This window comes from Pollachius pollachius, assembly GCF_949987615.1.
Source record: "Pollachius pollachius genome assembly, chromosome: 16".
Classification (NCBI taxonomy): Eukaryota; Metazoa; Chordata; class Actinopteri; order Gadiformes; family Gadidae; genus Pollachius; species Pollachius pollachius.
Genome location: NC_136949.1, coordinates 13438101 through 13456670, shown reverse-complemented (window position 1 = coordinate 13456670; position 18570 = coordinate 13438101). Strand labels below are relative to the sequence as shown.

General features: G+C 51.0%; 1 protein-coding gene across 6 annotated transcripts in view; it reads right to left on the bottom strand.

Annotated features, from left to right (window-relative positions):
- sash1a (SAM and SH3 domain containing 1a) overlaps positions 1-18570 on the bottom strand; it is a 170307-nt gene that overhangs the window by 12593 nt on the left and 139144 nt on the right. For 2 of the 6 annotated variants that reach the window (XM_079754078.1, XM_079754083.1), the window contains exons 5-14: positions 15123-15163; positions 14037-14126; positions 13621-13733; positions 12259-12357; positions 6407-6542; positions 5833-6281; positions 3208-3282; positions 2748-2891; positions 1522-1654; positions 538-707 (exon numbers count right to left, since the gene is read on the bottom strand). In XM_079754078.1, the coding sequence (XP_079610204.1) occupies positions 538-707; positions 1522-1654; positions 2748-2891; positions 3208-3282; positions 5833-6281; positions 6407-6542; positions 12259-12357; positions 13621-13733; positions 14037-14126; positions 15123-15163 (1450 nt within the window). The remainder of the gene's footprint in view (positions 1-537; positions 708-1521; positions 1655-2747; positions 2892-3207; positions 3283-5832; positions 6282-6406; positions 6543-12258; positions 12358-13620; positions 13734-14036; positions 14127-15122; positions 15164-18570) is intronic. The other 4 variants (XM_079754079.1, XM_079754080.1, XM_079754081.1 and 1 more) reach the window with 4 other exon arrangements.

Here is an 18570-nt window from a genome sequence, read left to right as displayed (position 1 = left end):
CCACCACCACCACACAACAGTGAGCCACGGCAGGCCACAGTTCACACAGACAGGAAGTACTGAGGTTCTTTGTGTTCACCATTTATCGTTTCCAATGGGATCATTTGTTGGGAGAGTAGGAGTCAGGGGATTTGAATGCGGCTGTTTCGGAAATGCATAGACCTCAGATACCCATACGAAATAATGGTGCATTGACTCTCACATAGCAACAAGAAATAATGTTGTAAATGGCGTTTTTCCCCTTTTTAAAAATGTTACATTGTTGTTTAAAACGGAAAAAACAACTGCAACAGTCACTAAGTGTTTTGTTTTCCTCGCTTTTGAGCTTTTTTCACAGATTCAAACCCCCTGCGTTGGTTGAACTCTAGCTGGGTTTTTAGTTCACGTCGTACTTGAAATCATTGAAGTGGCCTTGCTGTATTGTCCGGTTGACCCCTGTGCACGCTTCACCGTATCGAGCCAGGGTGTGATGCCTTCAAGCCAGCGATGTGGCCAGGGGAAGCTTGTTGTTTTACTAGTATTTGTCCTTCTGGGTACCTTGAGTTTGAGGGAGTCCGAGTCGTAGGGGCTGGGGATGAAGTCTGTGTGCACGCGGGCGCGCCCGCAGAAGGGGCCCTTGTAGGGGGGCTCCTCGTCGTCCCCGTCCTCTGACTTGACGCTCTCCCGGTTGCTGGCGGACGAGTCGGTGGTGCTGACCGTCTGACCACCTGCACAGAAGCACACACAACACCATGTTCTTGTTTATGTTTCATGTCGTTGTTTTGACTTCTTCTTCTACTTGTAAAACAAATTTTATTCAGTTAATAAAAATTCACTTGTTCCCTTAGTTAAACGGCATTAAAGGGAACGTAAATGGGGAACTTAAAAACTTATATAATGAACTTATGTAAACATATAATCCAACTTCCTCCTGTGGTCAAATTCATTATCTGTTTACATTCTTTCTACCCTGCAGTGAATGTGTGGCGCCAATTCATCTCATTCATTCATGTGTCTCTCTGAGTTCTCTTCAGCTCTAGACCCAGGTCGGAAATACCCTGATTAAGTGGCCGGATGTCTTTCTCTCTCTCGGTCTCTCTCTCGGTCTCTCTCATTCCAAAATATATTCAAACAGGAAGTCAGACTCAGCACCGTTTTTTTTTGTGGCCTGCACACAATCTGTGGCCAGGGGCTTTTTATTATTTTAGGATATAGCTCCACCTGGTGTTCTGTTGCTGTGTACTACTCAAATCAGCAAGCATAACACACTTGGTTATAAACAACTGCCTGAAACAATGTTCTTGCTATAACGATTATGATGCATTTACAGTTTAAACTGGATTTCAGGGCGTGGTCGAATATGTACGGAATCCTACTGTAACATCTGCTGTGATTTTCTTCTTGCTCAGAATTGAATATTTAATATTCCACATTATTTTCTTAACACCATTGCTCCATGTGTATTTGGGTCAGCGTTCTCATAACGCTGGTCGTATTCTACATTGAAAAGACATTCAAAAACCAAACAAAGGGTGGACTCACTCATGGAGCTCTGGCCGCTGAGGGAGCTGCGGAGGCTCTCCACCGAGCCCCCCGCCTTCAGCTTGGGCTTCTCCAGGGAGTCGGTGTCCGGCTGGGAGGACTGGGGGGAGCCGGGGGCCGCGTCCGGACTGGACTGGAGGTCGGGAATAGGTGGGGGGTGGAGAGTAGGAGGACAGACAGGAGGAGAGAGGGTGGGGAGGAAGATCGGGGTGAAAATCAAAAAAGGAAAAATCCATCAGTATGGATATACATTTATTAAACCTGACTTTTGATGACAAAGCATCAACGTCGCCCCTCCTCCTTGCAGTTCCATAAACCCCCACCAGGTGCCACTGTTGCCTGTGTTAATGATCCTCATCCCCGGGTCTACAGAGTGACGTGGAAGTTAACACTGGTTCGCCTTTCCTTCCCGTGCGAACAACGGCTCCATGACTCACACTGCAGTATCTGGGTCAGGGCCTCGGGAGGACCACCGCAACGGACAGCTGCCGTCTCACTGTGAAGGCTCCTCTGTAGGGGTCAAGCCCTCTTCAGAGAGACACCCCAGCACAGGCTCCACTACGCTTACTATACCTAACCGATGTGGATGCTGAGCCATGCATGCTCACACACCCACACACGCTTTAAACATCAATTAGGCCCGTCCGGGGGGACTTGCATCACCACATGACCTCAGCGCTCAGCACACTCCACCCTAAACTCCACAGCAAGTCCAAAGCAAGGACAGCTGAGAGATGTTAGAGAGAGCGTGTGTGTGTGTGTGTGTGTGTGTGTGTGTGTGTGTGTGTGTGTGTGTGTGTGTGTGTGTACTCCTTCGTATGGGAATGCCCTGATGTTTTCCACCCTGTAACCATCACAAACACTAACCAATCCACCCACCCACCCATCCATTCCCTAACAGGCTGCAAAGTGCCTGCATACACACACAGAACAACAGAGCATATTAGAGACCAAACATCTTGTAGAATGCCTGCAGAACGACACAAGGCTTGGAACAACGGACCCAGCAACCATTGTTGGTGTCAACATGGGGTCGGTTTGATTCGTGTTCTCACTTCATTTTCTACTCCCCAAACGTTGGCCACCTCAAATGTACTGCAAGTTAACAGTTCAACGATTTGTGTGATCATATGCTTCAATGTGAGCACCAGCAGCCTTATGATTGTTTGTGCGTGTGTGTGCGGGCTTCTGCGTGCGTGCGTGCGTGCGCCGGTGCGCGGTCCCACCTGCTCAGAGAGGGAGTTGCTGTACTTCTTGGACATGCGTTTCCTCATGGTCTCCTTCACCGACTTGACCTTCCTGCCCAGAGAGATGCGGGATGTGGTGGGGGACTTGACCACCTCCCGGTAGATGGCCTCCTGTTCTTTACCCTGCGGAGAGGAGGAGGAGGAGGCAGAAGAGAAGGAGGAAGAAGAGGGTGAGAATGGCTAATGGTAAACTGTGACCCCTCAAAGCGCTTTACAAATAGTGACTCACGTTCACCAATTCATAGACACATTCACACACGGGCGGAGGTGTCAGCCACGCAAGGCAAGAGCCCGCTCACCGGGGGTAGTTGGGGGAGGTGTCTCGCTCAGGGCAACCTCGATACCGCGGCCAGAATATAGGAGCCCGACTAAAAAAAGTGTCTTTGGTTTTTCATCGAAGTTGCAGTGAATTGTAGAGGAGCGCTTGTTTTGTACTCACATTGGCCTCAGAGGCCGCACTGACCACATGGAGCGATCGGTTGGACAGGTCGAATCCCCCGAAACTACAGGTCCTCTGGTGGGGTGGAAGGGGTTGGATGAAAAGAGGAAAGGGGTGGGGTTGGGGGGGAGGAAGGGGTGGGGGAGAACAATAAAGTGGTTTAGCTGGGGAGACCAACAAAGGCATCACATCCAACCTCAAGCCCCGCCCCCCCCCCCCCCCCCTGGCCCACGGAGCGGGATGCAGAACCATGACTCATGCTTTGAAACGACGCTGGAAGCGGTTTGGATTTATGCTTATGGGTATACATGGTGCTGGTGGCGTGGTCGGGGCGGGGGCAGGACTTGTAAAGGACACAGTGGTGTGAGCTCACTTGGCATCGTGGACGGCCAAGTGAGAAGTAACACAAAGTAATGCACTTGAATGGTTCGTGTTTGTTGTGAGTGACTTCGTGGCTGTGTCGATGATGGAGTATGCTTCCTGGACAATCCAAACCGGCGTTCTGCAGGATGCATGACTATCGAGAGGTGCGGAGTACTCGCCGCCAACATAGGATGACCCGCGGCGCGGTTAACCACGTGTCATGTTGTCATGTGGCAGAGTTAATCGTTTTGTAATGATTTGCTGTTTAACGGGTGGTTGGGCCAACCCTTCGGGATGAATAGCAGCGTACTAATGACTACAGTGTGGCTGGGGTGTTGGGTGTGAGGAGACACAGGCATCTTGGGTGATTCCTCAGATTCACGCAGAGAACCTCTTGTGAAAGAACCCTTCACTCGATAGAATCGAAGCTGAAGATGGAGGCGGTAAACAAAGGGGTGCAGCTTTACAACCACAGCCAGGCCATTGCAGATGCGCCATGTCCAACCAAAGAAATGAAACGGGGCTGTGTTTTGTTGTGTGATTTCCCATTTAAGAATGAAGGCAGCCCATTCAAATCCATTCGTATTTACTGTCCGTGTTCATCACAGATGTGGTCGAGGTGAAAACACCACGGTGCGTCAGATGAGAGAAGGCGTTCTGTAGAAATGTCCCAAAACAAAAATAATACTCTTGACGATGAAGGGGATGGTCGATGGAATGGCCATGCATCCGGTAGAAGTACAAGAACAACCAAAATCGAGAATTCGACGATAAAGGAAAAAACGAGAAATACTAGCAACTACAAAAAATCAGGCACACGAAAATTTTTCTCACAAAAGCATTGAGGCAACTCAAAAAATGGTTGATTCCAAAATACGGTTGAATGAGGGTGATCCGGCGAGTTCACCACCACAGATTTAGAGGGGGGGGGGGTCAAGCTTCCTTAAAGCTGCAGAATAGCTCCATGTGACAATGTATGCCTATGTTACCTTGTGTTGCACAGGTTAAATGAATGTGTCCCCAACTAACTCACTAGGTAATGCTTCTCAACGTGTTGCATGTTGAGGTCAATACATCGACACTATTAGAGTAGCATAATAACTAACTAGCTTTTATGACATGCTTCTCCGCCATAGTCCACCCATACATTGTGTGCTGTAATGGGATCTACAGTTTAGCTCTAGGATATGAATTCAATATATGTTGAATGTATGTCTTTAATGCGCTGGGTGCACCCAGGTGCACATCCAGGTGTTTATCCGTGTCCTTGAAATAGGACTAACCTTTCAAATACGTCCCGATATCTCAATACTGAAAGGATCGCGTCAAATGTCCCATAGAGCTAAGTCTGTATAGGATCAAGTTTTGATGGAAAGCCATCATAAATACACTGGTCAGTACAATGAATGCCTCTCTTCCATATGTAGATAACCTTTCCTCCCCAACAGTAGGACATCCCCTTCCGTTCCGGACCAGGCTGACTTTTGAGCTATTCTGCGTCTTTAAAGTACACCGACAACCCCCTCACCATCACGGCCGACACGACGATGTGCGGAGGGGGGGGGGGGAGGCGGGGTCTACTCTAGCCCCCCGCCCTGACCCCTCCCCAACCCCGACGGCTAAACTCACAGACTTCTGCTGGATGCGCAAGAGCACGCGCTTGGTGCAGCGGTCTACACTGGCCGCCCACTTCCTGTCCGCCTCGCGGTCTTCCTCCAGCAGGCAGCGGCGCTCGGTGCGGCTGAGCGTGACGGGGCGCACCAGCTGCGCCCAGTTGAGGTGGCCGTACAGGCTGCGCTCCACCACGTACGTGATGTTCAGCTCGCTCACCGCCGTGCGGCCGCGCAGCCGGCGGGAGGGGAAGCCCCAGGTCCCACACCCACCACCGCCACCGCTGCCGCCGCCGCCGGAGCCCTTGGCCTTGGCCCCGCCGCAGAAGGCCGGGGAGGCGGGCGCGGCCGGGAGCGGCGAGGCGGGCGGCTTGGCGTGGCGCGAGCGCTGGTACAGCAGGTGCTTGGTGGAGTAGGCGTAGTTGGGGTCGGGCTTGCGGTGGGTCCAGCTGCCACCGCCGCCGTGGTGGTGGTGGTGGTGGTGGTGGTGGTGGTGGTGGCGGCCCACCGTGAGGTGCTTGGCGGGGCTGCCCAGGTGGCCGTCGGCGTCCAGCGAGAGCAGGAGGCGGGACTGGTTGTGGGGCTTGGGGCGGGGCTTGGTGAGGCCGTAGAAGGCGTAGAGGCTCTCGCTGGCGTGGCCGTGGTTACTTACCCCGTGGGAGATGGAGCTCAGCGCCTTCCGCATCTCCCCGTCGGTGGAGGAGCGGGCCAGCAGCTTGCCCTCCTCGTCCAGGCCACAGCCGTCCAGCTCCGAGACCGAGGAGCCGCTGCCCACCACCGCCGCGATGGAGCCCCCGGGGCCCGGCGCAGGGGCCGCTGCCGCCGCCGCCGCGGGGCCACGCTTGGCGGGCCGGATGAGGCCGTGGGCGCTGGAGGACTTGCTGAAGGTCTTGACCAGCTTGTGACCCGACCAGGTGTCCAGGCTGCTGGAGGACGGCGAGGTGGTCAGGCTGTCCGTGTCCCCGTCCAGGGACAGCTGGTCCTGGTCCTGGGCCAGGGAAGCCAGGGAGGCGTCCTGGGGCAGCGGGGGCTTCTTCAGGACCCCCGTGTACAGGGCGGCGTTGTCCACGCACGTCGGCGACGCCTCCAGACTCAGAGAATCTAAAAAGGAACAAAGGAATGGACAAAACATAAACAGGCTGCATGAAAGTACTGGATGTGCGTCAGACACCTGTTGATGCAGACGGATTGACAGATGGACGAGTGGCAGATAGCGAGGGGCCAACCTTCAGAGTCACGCCTCTTGGCCTCGTCCACCTTGATGAGTTTCTTGCGGACGCGGCGCGTGGAGTTGACCAGCTTGTGGAGCCGCTTGAACTTCACCGAGTCCTCCGACTGCTCGTCGTCCGACTGCTCACGAGACTGGCCGAGAGAGAGAGGGAGAGACAGGGAGATGGAGGGAGAGAGAGAGAGACAGAGACAGAGAGAGAGAGAGAGAGAGAGAGAGAGAGAGAGACGGGCCATAGTTACAATCATAGCCTAGCCATGCTTAGCATTCATAGTGAATAAAGTGATCGGTATGATAGTCATAATTACGCCACATTATATACACAATTTATAATATTACTTCACATTACATCAGCTCCAGAAAAACAACAGAAAACGAATGATCAAAACGTCGACATTGCACATTTCAAACACGGATTAAAAATTTTGCAGATTATTTGTTTTGCATTGTTTTTATGCCTCAGGTCAAAGCAAGCATCGGCCAACAGCATCATAGGTGGTTGTTCCATCAGAACTGAAAATGGTGTTAGAGTGACGGTGGAAAGGATGGAGGCTCATTTTGAGGCAGTGTGTCGCGGGTTAGTGAGGTGACAAAACGACGGGCGAAGACACACTGTTATGACCATAATGAAAACAAAAACACAACGACAAACTGGGCGGCATGATGGACTTGTAATGCCTCAAACGTGAGCGGGCTGTGCCGCAGGGTGAAACACGTTTGACAACCGCTTTTAATAGTGGGGAATGATGGAACACCATTTGTTCATTCTCCCTTTCAATCTTTCTGTCCCTCTCCCTCAGAGTAGCTGCGGTGGAGTGGAAAGAACGATGTCTGCGCACACACACGCACACACACACTGAAGTTGTCATGTGATAATGATGAGCGTAATGATGAGCTGAGTCCTGGCAGCCTCGCTGAGGACGGCGGAGGCAGGAGTCGGAACTCTGGAACCCAAACAAGTCATCGTCGATTCTGTTTCTCTCCCCCACTCTGTCTCTGGTTTCCAGGGCAACGCAGGCTTTGATTTTTCCACATGGCAGGACCCCTCGCCAAGGTCCAGTACACCGCTCGCAAACTCGGGCAGATTCACACACACACACACACACACACACACACACACACACACACACACACACACACACACACACACACACACACACACACACACACACACACACACACACACACACACACAGTAAACCCTCCCCTCCTTTGATTTAGAGCAAACAGGCTTGTAGCTCCCAGCTCCCTGACTGCTAGAGGCAGCAGAGCACAAGCCCAGCATACCAACTGCTCCCCAGCCACAAACATCAAGTCCACAACCGATATCGTTACAGCTAGGTCCTTTAGGTAAGGCACCAATCTAACATCACCAGCTGACACGGCACCAGCATACACGGTCCGAGTCTGTGTGTCTGTGTGTGTGTGTCCGTCGTCAGGCAGTGACAGGGATTGACCCGCCAATCAACCCTCTGTCCTACTCCTGCACCGCATCGTTTAAGGGGAGCTTACTCACTCGCTTTCCCCTTCCTCGGCAGAGCGAGCGGACCGTCGCATGAGGTCAACCAATCATCTGCTTTTGGCTTCCACCGGCCTGGTCTGCGGCAGTCCCCTCTGCAACCACACAACACCCCCAGAGTGGATTCTACCTTCCTCTAGCCCCCCCCCCTCCCTTCAACCAACTGCATGACAACTCCCTTCCCATGTTTCTGGTCGGCACCAGAGTGCACCATCCCGTAAAGGACGCTCAAAAAATGATTGTATTAATATTACAGCCACATTGAAAGAGGAGAGGAAGGAGAGGAGCCAGGCTCCATCGTTAATGGCGGTACTGGGGTCCAGGGAGTCTGGTGTAGCCGGACCGGCTCCTGGACCAGTTTGTGACCATAACCCTGCAGAGGGGAGCTGCGCCGGAGTCGTCTCCTATGAAGTCACCTCCCGGTTTTTATTATGGAGACGCTGACCACACGAGAAGACCACGTGAAAAAAGAACCCCCGTAATGCAATCTCCCGATTACGATTATTATTATTGTTTACGGCTGCCCTGGCGACAGGGCTGCAGCACAATGGCGAGAAGGGAAAAAGATAAATAGAGAGGAGGAGAAGACAACAGACCGGCGCCACTGTGTCCCTGGTTGTGTCTCCTCTAGCATGCGTGAAAGACTGGGAACGGCAGTAAAACTGACTCAAAGAGTTGGAGTGGAGAGAGTGGAGAGAGGGTGGACAATGAGTTGTAGGCTCCGAGACAGAGCCCTGAGGAACACCATTCATTGAAATGACTGCGAGGGAAAGTGATTTAAGGACTGAGGGGACAAGGGAGAGAGCGAGAGAAATCAAGAGAGGGTCAAATGAAAGACATGTAGAAAATGGATGATGTTTGGTGAAAAATAGTGCTCTGTAGACGAATGGGAAGCAACGGTAGTGCAACCAACGCAAAAAAAAAATCAAGAGAAGAGATCGCAGAAAGGAAAAGTGACAGCAGAAATCAAATCGCTGAAAGGCTGTCATTAGTGGCGACGTGACAGTGAAAACACCCCGACCATCACTACCAAACATACACCCCGCAGTCGACCTGTTTCAGTCATCCTCGCCAAATTCCTTAGAGATGCGGTAAAGCGCATAGAACTGCACGCACGGTCACAAGCGCACCCACACAAACAAACACACATGCACACGCACACACACACACACACACCCACAGAAGCTTTCAAACTGTTCAAAAACAAGTAGAAGAATCCCGCCATTCAGCCGCTCCCCTGGTGAAACCCGCCTACTCACCGCCTCAGGTAGGTTAGTCAGAGCGAGGAGCGGGCCGCACTGCAGACCGCTAGAGAGAGGCCAGCTCCGGTACGTCCACAGGTGCCCTTACACCCCGCTCACACGCTGCCGCCGCTGCCTTCTGACCCGGGTCGGCATCGCCACTACCGCGCGCATGCACGCACAACACCGCATGCAGAGCTACACCAAACTGGAAACCCCTCCTGCCGTCAACTGGTTTGTGTGTGGGTCTGTGTGTGTCAGGGGGGACTGCGTCGAAGTGCCGTGCAGGCTTTCGGAGAGCGTGCAGAGAAAAGACGTGTTGTGTGCCTGGAGAACAATCCCCCGTTTGAGCCCCTCTGACCCAGCCCTGGCCCCCACATCTCTAATGGCCGGCCCTGGAATGTGGGCTCACATCGCCGGGGGACGATAGATACACACACACACACACACACACACACACACACACACACACACGAGAGAGAGAGAGACATGAGAGAGAGACAGAGAGTGAGACACATATTGAGAGAGACACAGAGAGAGAGACAGACACACAGAGAGTGAGTGAGAGAGAGAGAGAGAGAGAGAGAGAGAGAGAGAGAGAGAGAGAGAGAGAGAGAGAGAGAGAGAGAGAGAGAGAGAGAGAGAGAGAGAGAGAGAGAGAGAGAGAGAGAGAGAGAGAGAGAGAGAGAGAGAGAGAGAGAGAGAGAGCGACAGACAGACAGACAGACAGACAGACAGACAGAGGTGGTTGCAGGGCAGGAAACAAGAAAAAGCATTCAAGAGTAGTGCCGCCTGAAGCTACAGCCCGATGTGTTGACACCATGTAGAGCCGCCGTGCTCACGGTGGTGGTGTCTGTGAACCTGTGCACCGTAGGTAGGGAGGAGTTGAGGTTCTGAACGGGGCCGGTGCACACACAGCGCTCATTCACAGAGGGTCTCGCACGACCGTTGGCTATTTGGATGTCATGGATGGCCCAATTCTATTCATTACGGCAGGGGTTTAGGGAGGGGAGGCTGGGGAGATGGGGAGGCACCCAAGGCACCGTAACGGATCTTCAAGTGACCCCAATTTGAAGATTCAAGGCAAGGGTATTTACAGAAAATCCCTCAGTCCTCCTACTCAGGGTCTCCAAGGAGGATGATGGTAAGCAGCAAGAGAGCAGTCTTCTTTGTCCTTTATCCCTCCCTTCCATTTTTCTGCCTGCCTCAACCATCTGTGTGTGCATATGTACGTGCATCTGTGCGAGTGCCTGTGCGTGTGTGTGGTTGTGTTTCACAGCATACACACAATTCAAATTTTCCACCTTAAGAGAAGCTTGACAACTCATAAACTGCACTGCCAGTCTTCCTGTTCCCAACACTCAATGGGCATAATCAACTGTCCTCAGAATGAAATTGAATTACTTAAAAACAAAAACAAAACAGTTACATGTTTTCATCATCGTCTAACTTGCCTCAGAATTCAAAACCCAGATGTTCGGATGATGGAACACAATTGGCTACATGAGACAAATAACTGTGGTTCATCCAGGTTCATGTACGCCTAGCAACCACTGTACTTCCACGTTGAGCAAGTTCAGCTTAACACAAAACACAAAAGCAAGTTAGTGTCAGAACAGTGTGGGTGTGTGTGTGTGTACTTGTACGCGCATATGCCTATCATGGTTTGTAGTTCAAATGACCAAGATTGTTTACCAGAGAAGATATCCCAGCATGAAGCAGTGTGGGGGAAACTGCTTTTTAATGACGGTCACACAGCAGTTCCAAACGATAACCACTGAAAAAAATCCCTTCATTTCTGGGAAACGTGTTTGACATTATTGTCAGGGAAGAACTGGAAACACAATGCCTCTTCCATAAAAGAGGACACTTCGTCAAGCCATGCGGGCCACTTCAAATCAAGAGGGGAATACAAATGTTTTCATCAAGTTTATATATAGATGTGTCGTATATTCACAATTCACAAAATGCATACCTCGCCAGCTTCTATAAATCAGCCTCTAACTAAACAACAAACACCAAGGTTCACACACACAAAGAATTTGTGATCCCCCCCCCCCCCCCCTCCTTGGTTGTCAGCCTGCCATGTCAACCTGGATCCCAAGCCGGGGTCTCTCTGGCTTTAAGTCCAAGCGTCCACAAACCCACGATGGACACCCCCGGGACCCATGTCCTCTAACTCCATGCACCCAGAGAGTCCCTTCTTGCAGAGGGGGCCGCTCCCGAAACACTCCCCCTAACTGGGCTGCCGGAGGGGCCGGCTACACCACATCCACTGCGAGTGGACTAAGTCCCCCCCCCCGTTGCATGAACACCTTCATCAGCACTTTAGGCCTGAGAGAGTGAGAGTGGGTGTATGCAGAGCAGATTCCTCAGACGTTACAGTCCAGAACTGATGAATGGGAGAGGGGCCTGGTGAAAAATACCCATGAGACCGCTCGCCTGTCAGAACCGCAGCCAATCACGTCCCACCTTAGGCGGAGGGATTTCTTCACTCAAAAGATGGGAGGAGGGGGTGGGGTCTGTCCGGGGGAGATCCGGCAGGGGGGGGGGGGGGAGGATAAGCCAGGACCCCCTGCCACCTATAGCTCCCGGAAAAAATGACAAGACAGCGCAGTGTTGGTCTCTTTGCAGCCCGGCCAGGGGATGGTGTCATGTAATGACGTCAACACACATGAAAAGGAGGGCTTGTACACCAACACACAACCGACTCAACAACACAACAGACTGAAGAAACTGGGCCCTGGACCACAGAGAGAGGACAGCAGCAGAGGAAGAGAGAGGGAAGAAGAGAGAGATAAGATTAAGGCAGAAGAGGAGGGGGAAAGGCAGACCTATATTTCAAGGTGGGGGGGGGGGGGAACTGTTGCAGTGGACTTCACAGGGTCACAATGAACCTTGAAATCGACCATTTTTCCATCTTGAAATCGACATTCAAGGTGGAACCCACAAACCGAAGAAGACAAGTCCAGCTCTCTGTCCGCTTTCACTGACGAGGACATGGTCCTCCGGGTGTGTGGGGGAGGAGGGGGGTGAGAGGTCAAATGGGAAGTTACAGATTGGAGGGGGGGGGGGGGGGGGGTTACTTACGTTGCAGTTTGACGACTGGTTGAGAATGGCTGAGGATCCGTCAGTCCACTCTGCAGTGTCAGTACTGCTGCCCTGTCTGCTGCTCTCATACTCCTTCAGCTACATGGAGAACAAGAGTTAAGAGCCCATGCACGCAAGCACGCACACAACCGCACATACACACAGGAAAGGACCCCCCCCCCCACCCATACATTGGCAAGAGGATGTGGGACACATTCAACAGCACATCGGAAGGGACGGACTCAGGAATGTACATTTATTCATTTGAATGTGCGCACGCACGTGCGCACACACACACACACACACACACAAACACACACACACACACACACACACAGAGAAAGAGAGACACACACATACACAAACAGAAAAAAAAACTGATCCAAAGTCCAAAACCAAGAGGATGAAGGCGGTCAATGAAACAAGCCACAGACTAAACAGAGACACCACGGTTCACAAGGCACGGCGGTTACAGCACTTCAACACAAAAGGCGGTCCACCAAGGCCATTGGCATTGATTCAGAGTGGTTTAACTGACTGTCAATCACAATGAGGGTGGGGGATAAGGAGGGGGATCGATTGAAGGCTGGGGATTGGGGTAGAGACAATCAATGTCGGCCTTGTGGAGAGACACAGAATACTCTAGCAATGCTATTCGTTAGCATGGCATTAAGCTTGGAACGAATGACGGGAGGATAGAGAGATAGAGAGAGGGAGAAATAAGGATTGATGAAAAAAGGAAGGATAAAGAAAGAAAGGATAAGAGAGAGAGAGGAATATATAAGTTTATATGTGCCAAATGATGGACAAAATCAAACTAGTAAAAGGCCAAACAACCACGATTTCCTTGAAATGAGGGAAAGAAAATAGGACACCAGCAGATGGCACTGTTGAGCTAGCATGGTCACCAAACCTCAGAAGCATGGCCCGACAGCAAACTCACAAAAAACACACACACGGACACTGAGACAAAACCTGACCGCACCCCGACATTAACTCCAGAAACCCATCGACTAATGAACCCCTGGTGACAATCAATGTTCAGAGACTGTGTGTGTGTGTGTGTGTGTGTGTGTGTGTGTGTGTGTGTGTGTGTGTGTTTGTTTTTGATTGCGTGCGCGCTGTATGAGCCCAAGGCAGAGTTACAATTGGCAGCGGTGAGGAAATTAGTTAGGGTCAGTTGTATTAGTAAGCAACGTAAGCGAGTAACCTAGGTATTGTGTGTGTGTATGATGAGACTTTGGAGGGGGGGGGGGGGGGGGGGGATGGATAACCCAATGGAACGGGGATGGATTTGAGGCGCAGCGGTTGTTGCGGTAGTACTGGTTGTTATTGTTGATATCCTTGCTGGGGTTGTCCTACCCGGGCCAGAGCCTCCTCCACGGTGATCATCTTCTCCTTCACCATCATCATCAGCTGGATGCGCTCCTCGTCGCTCATGGTGATCTCACTGGCCACGTAGCCGATGTCCTCCCCTGGTGGAGGGAGATGGGGGGGAGGGAGGGAAGAACAAAAAGGGGGTCACACGTGTGAATGAATGGAACAAAAGCAACGTCACATGAGACAACGCGACGTCGGTACGGACGCCGCTGGTGCTGTTGGTGATGACATGATGAAATGAAAAAACATGACACATACGTGTGCGTGCGTGCGTGAGTGAGTGACACACACACACACACACACACACACACACACACACACACACACACACACACACACACACACACACACACACACACACACACACACACACACACACACACTAGTTACCAGCCTACCTTTGGAGGCCTGCCGCGCGACAGGTTTATGCTGAGCCTTGCGGAAGTTCTGCCAGAAGGATTTGTTCTTCTTCTTGTTGTCCCACTTTCCTGGAGAGACCGGGAGCAAGAAAACAAGGAAGGGAGAGAGGAGAGAGAGAGGTTCAGTCACATGGGAAGGCAGCGTACATTGAAAACCACAGACCTTGCCCAGCCGACCGCTGTGACTCCTCCTCTAACCCGGTGAATAGCCTAGCAACCTGCGAGAGGAGAGATGACGCTGTTCGCCTGACCAAACCGCAAACCATTTACGTTCACACGCTACGTGCAAGAGCACGAGGGAGTACGCTCCCTCGGAAACATCAAATATCCTACTTGGTTTAATCCCGGCGCCGTCACCTGGAACGCTGGCCCTGTGTATAGGTGTGTCCCCCCCCCCACCCCGCCTGAAACACCGCAACCGACAGTGGGCCAGTCAGAGGGCCGCCCAGCCCGCGCTGCACAAAGAGCCGTCTGTGCGTATGGGACCACCGGGAGCCTGAATACATGTATTGTGGGGGTGCAACCATCCTCCAAATAAACGCCAAGGTTTAGACCTCGATGTCTGAGCCATGGTTTGGTACACCCCTCATTTTTATGGGGGAATCAACTACAATTGAATATCAAGAACACTAATAAAGTGTGGTTGAACCCGCTTCAGCTCGAGTTCGACCACTATGTGATTCAGTATGGGATACTTTTTTATTCCCGTCGCTGTATATCAGCGATATAATGAATGCCACACACGTGTCGTTATATTATAAGTGCCCGGGAGGCCTAACTCTCTCTCAGATGCGAACATCAAAATCCACGGCTGCTCAGAACGAGTATGACAACGACGACGACGATGATGAGATGGAGGCACTAGAACAGTCAACTCTGAGTCGCTCTCTCTTTTTCATTCTCCTGCTCATAGTTTCTTAGCTGATTGATTGACTAAGTATTCAAAATAACAAATGTGTTCCCTGTAAAGGCTAAGGTATAAAAAAATATATTGTACAAAAAACACATTAAGAATAGGCTCAAGGATGAAAAGAAAATAAGGCAGAATAAGAATAAGGCCCTTACCCCCTGAGCCGTCTTCGGAGCTGGACTTGTGCAGAGGCATTCTGGTGAGAAAAGAGGGACAGAGAGACGGGGTCAACATGAGTTTCAGAACAGATACCTCAGCGATCACATCATTATCCTGCCACTGTTTATTCCCTCCAAGAGCGCCACTTCTAAACATCCCCACTGTGTTTACGTTACAACATGCCCACTCAGAGGAGGTCATTGCCGCTAAAGGCTGCAGTTATCACTTCTGACCACCGCGGGACAGTGGTTATGCTCAAATGGTGATAAGGCCAGACTGCACCCTACACGCCTATTAACCGCCCGCAAAGGGTAGTGATGCAAGGGGATGCAAAAGGACAAAATATATACATGGAATGGAGGGGATGGGGGATAGGAAAAGAGGGAAACTGTAAAAGAATGCCAGAGATTTATGTGACAGTGTGAGGAGAAGCTGAAGGGGTGGAGGAGAAAGGGATGTCACGCCGATGAGCCAAAGTGCGGCTAACCACATAAATATGTGGGGAATATGGGCAGGAAAAAGGAAAGTATGCTGAGAAAAAGAGGCGCGAATGGAGAGAGACAGAAAGAGAGACAAGAAGGAGAAGGCAAAAAAGACCACAGGCCAGACTCAAGTCTGTTTGTGTTTCCACTGTCCTACACAGGATATAATATCACGAGGGAGGACAGAAAGAAACGAGGAGAATATATAAAATATTTACAAAAATAAGAGAGCGCAAGGGATCAAGAGGATTCTCACACTTTGCTGTTGTACACAAAAAAATGAAACTCAGTGTCACCATTTGACACCCTTGGTACACACACACACAATGAGCCCGGGCTGCAATCTCAATAGGAAACAAAGAACCAAACTAATAAAAAGACATAAACGGTCGTCTCGCCATTCTTCAGAGGACAACTATCGACATCGATGTATCCTTCCTCTTCGCACTTCCTCTGGTTGAAAAGAAGGGCTCTTACAGGAAGACCTCAGCAGATGAATGGAGCATGGCCACACCGGCCCCTGAGGTCTCTATGTGGAGGGAGAACCCGGTTGAGGATGTGTGTGTTTGTGTGTGTGGTTTTGAAAAACGTTTAAATGGCTTTCGCCATTGAATTGAATAGTGTTTCTTTTATTCTTTTATCAGCCACATCCCAAATGAAATGTACGTGGGGAATAATTAGGAGGACCAAATTCATGATGAGCATAGATTCTGGAGTAATAGGCGGACCTTAAAGAGGAGGTTTGGGTAATCTCCCTGAAAAACCTTGAATCATGCAAGCCTTTTCCCTGAAGAAGGGAGTTACACTGAGTGTGAGGACAGAGAGGGTTGGTACGAAAGCGTGCACCCTGACAGATTCTGCTTCCAATAACCCTGCAGAAATACCTTCAAATGTGTCAGTTAGCGGATACAGCACATCAATTATGCAGGGCGACACAGGGCGAAATTAAATATGAAATGTGTCTTTTTGAGAACTGCTAAGGACTATTAAGCCAGTGACGCCATCACTCACTCTCACACACACACACACACACACACACACACACACACACACACACACACCAGTTGATCCTTGGTCCAGCGGTTGCCAGTGGTAATGTGTGAGTGGCCGTGTGACAAGTTCAACAGGTCACTTCCATCTCCTGTGCTTGTGTGTGTGTGTGTGTGTGTGTGTGTGTGCGTTCGTGTGTGTGAATGTGGAAATTTATTCAGAGCTTAAATGCCCAGCTACCATGGCAACATAATGAGATGCTAATTGAATGGAGGCCTGCACGGCCTGCAACCCCCCCACCCCTCCCATCTCCCCAATGACGGGCAGGGGCTGAGGCTAACGCTAAGAGGACTCACTCAATGGAAGCAACTTCTGTGGAGAGGGAGGGCCCCCTGCTATGCACGCTATACATTAGTAACATTGGCAAACATACATGTGGCCAACACACACACACACACACACACACACACTCTTGATGGAGCATGAGACATTTGTGCGGCTAGGCAACTTAATTGGTTTAGCCCTGGATCTTTGGCGAGCCTTTCTATTAGTATTCTGCTCTCTGCACCGAGGACCTTTGATGGGAAAATGGGAGCGCGGTAACAAAACGTTTGCGAGAGGAAAAAAGCAACTGTAAAAAAATGAAAAATTCTGATCCGTCTTAACTATAGGGCTGGGCACGCGGGGAGACCAGCATGTATTTTAATGGCTGCAGTGTGAGGAACTGCACAGCCTCGGGCGGATGCGTGGCGTGGAATGAGAATGACATGTTGGAGCTCTGCCCTCCCCCCGCCTGGGCCCCGTAGCAATACTCCCTCCCTTAATGACAACCCAGGCATGAGGTGTGTGTGTGTGTGTGTGTGTGTGTGTGTGTGTGTGTGTGTGTGTGTGTGTGTGTGTGTGTGTGTGTTATGGTATGCATGCTGTCCGTGGGGGTGCGAAATACATTCCCTTGCATAACCGTCATGGGGTTGCCCGGGCTACCAATTTTAGACTAGTTATATTAGCAATCATTACCACATGGTACAAACTGTACAGAGCTAGCAACCCCGGTTGACAACTCTACTGCGGCCATGTCAGCTAGGGCAGCACAGGGCTTGGAAGTGGAGAGGGAGAGGGAAGGGGGAGAGAGAGAGAGAAAGAGAAAGGATGAGCTCACGTCTACTAATTACATAAGCAGGGATCATGTGATTCGGGCATCGCCAGTCATTCACAGATATGGCTTTATGGTCGACAGCTGCTAGAGCCACTGCCAACACACACACACACACACACACACACACACACACACACACACACACAGTGCCTGGGTGTCTGCTAATGCGTTTTCACCGCCCTCAGCATATCCGGGGGACTGTCGACGCCAAAACGTTGAAGGTCACAGGGTCACACCGGACAGGAGGGCATTTTTGACCATTACAGTAAAAGGTGTGTGTACCATAGATAGTAAAAAGTTGCGTTTCCAGCAGACTCATACTTGTATCCGCATTGTCTACAGTTGGTACTTCACATTCACAATTTTGTTTAAGAAGCATGATGGGGGTGTATCCAAAGCAGATGGCTCAAATGTCCTCAACGACCATCACAAATTACAACTTGTTAGTGTTGGACTGAGGCCCGGCTAGAGGAATGCAATACACACCGATCTCCATGTCAGAAAAACACTACCGGTACTCTTTATTAATATTTGTGTGTGGCTCGGCCATCTCTAGTGATTAGGAACAAACAACTCCCACTCCAAAATAGGAAGGGACACCCTCACCCCCCCATCCAATCAACATGTTATCTTCAGAGTTACGAAGAGCATGTCATCACCTCTTCTTTGTTGTCTCCTCTAAGCACAATGCATTATGGGAGCCATGGCCACTTCCTGCCAGCCCCTGCGTCCAGGCAGACGGACATGGGTTGGGGTGAAAAGAGCCCAGAGGAAGTCTGGGTAATCTCTTGTGTGGGGCTGTTGTCCCACAGGGTA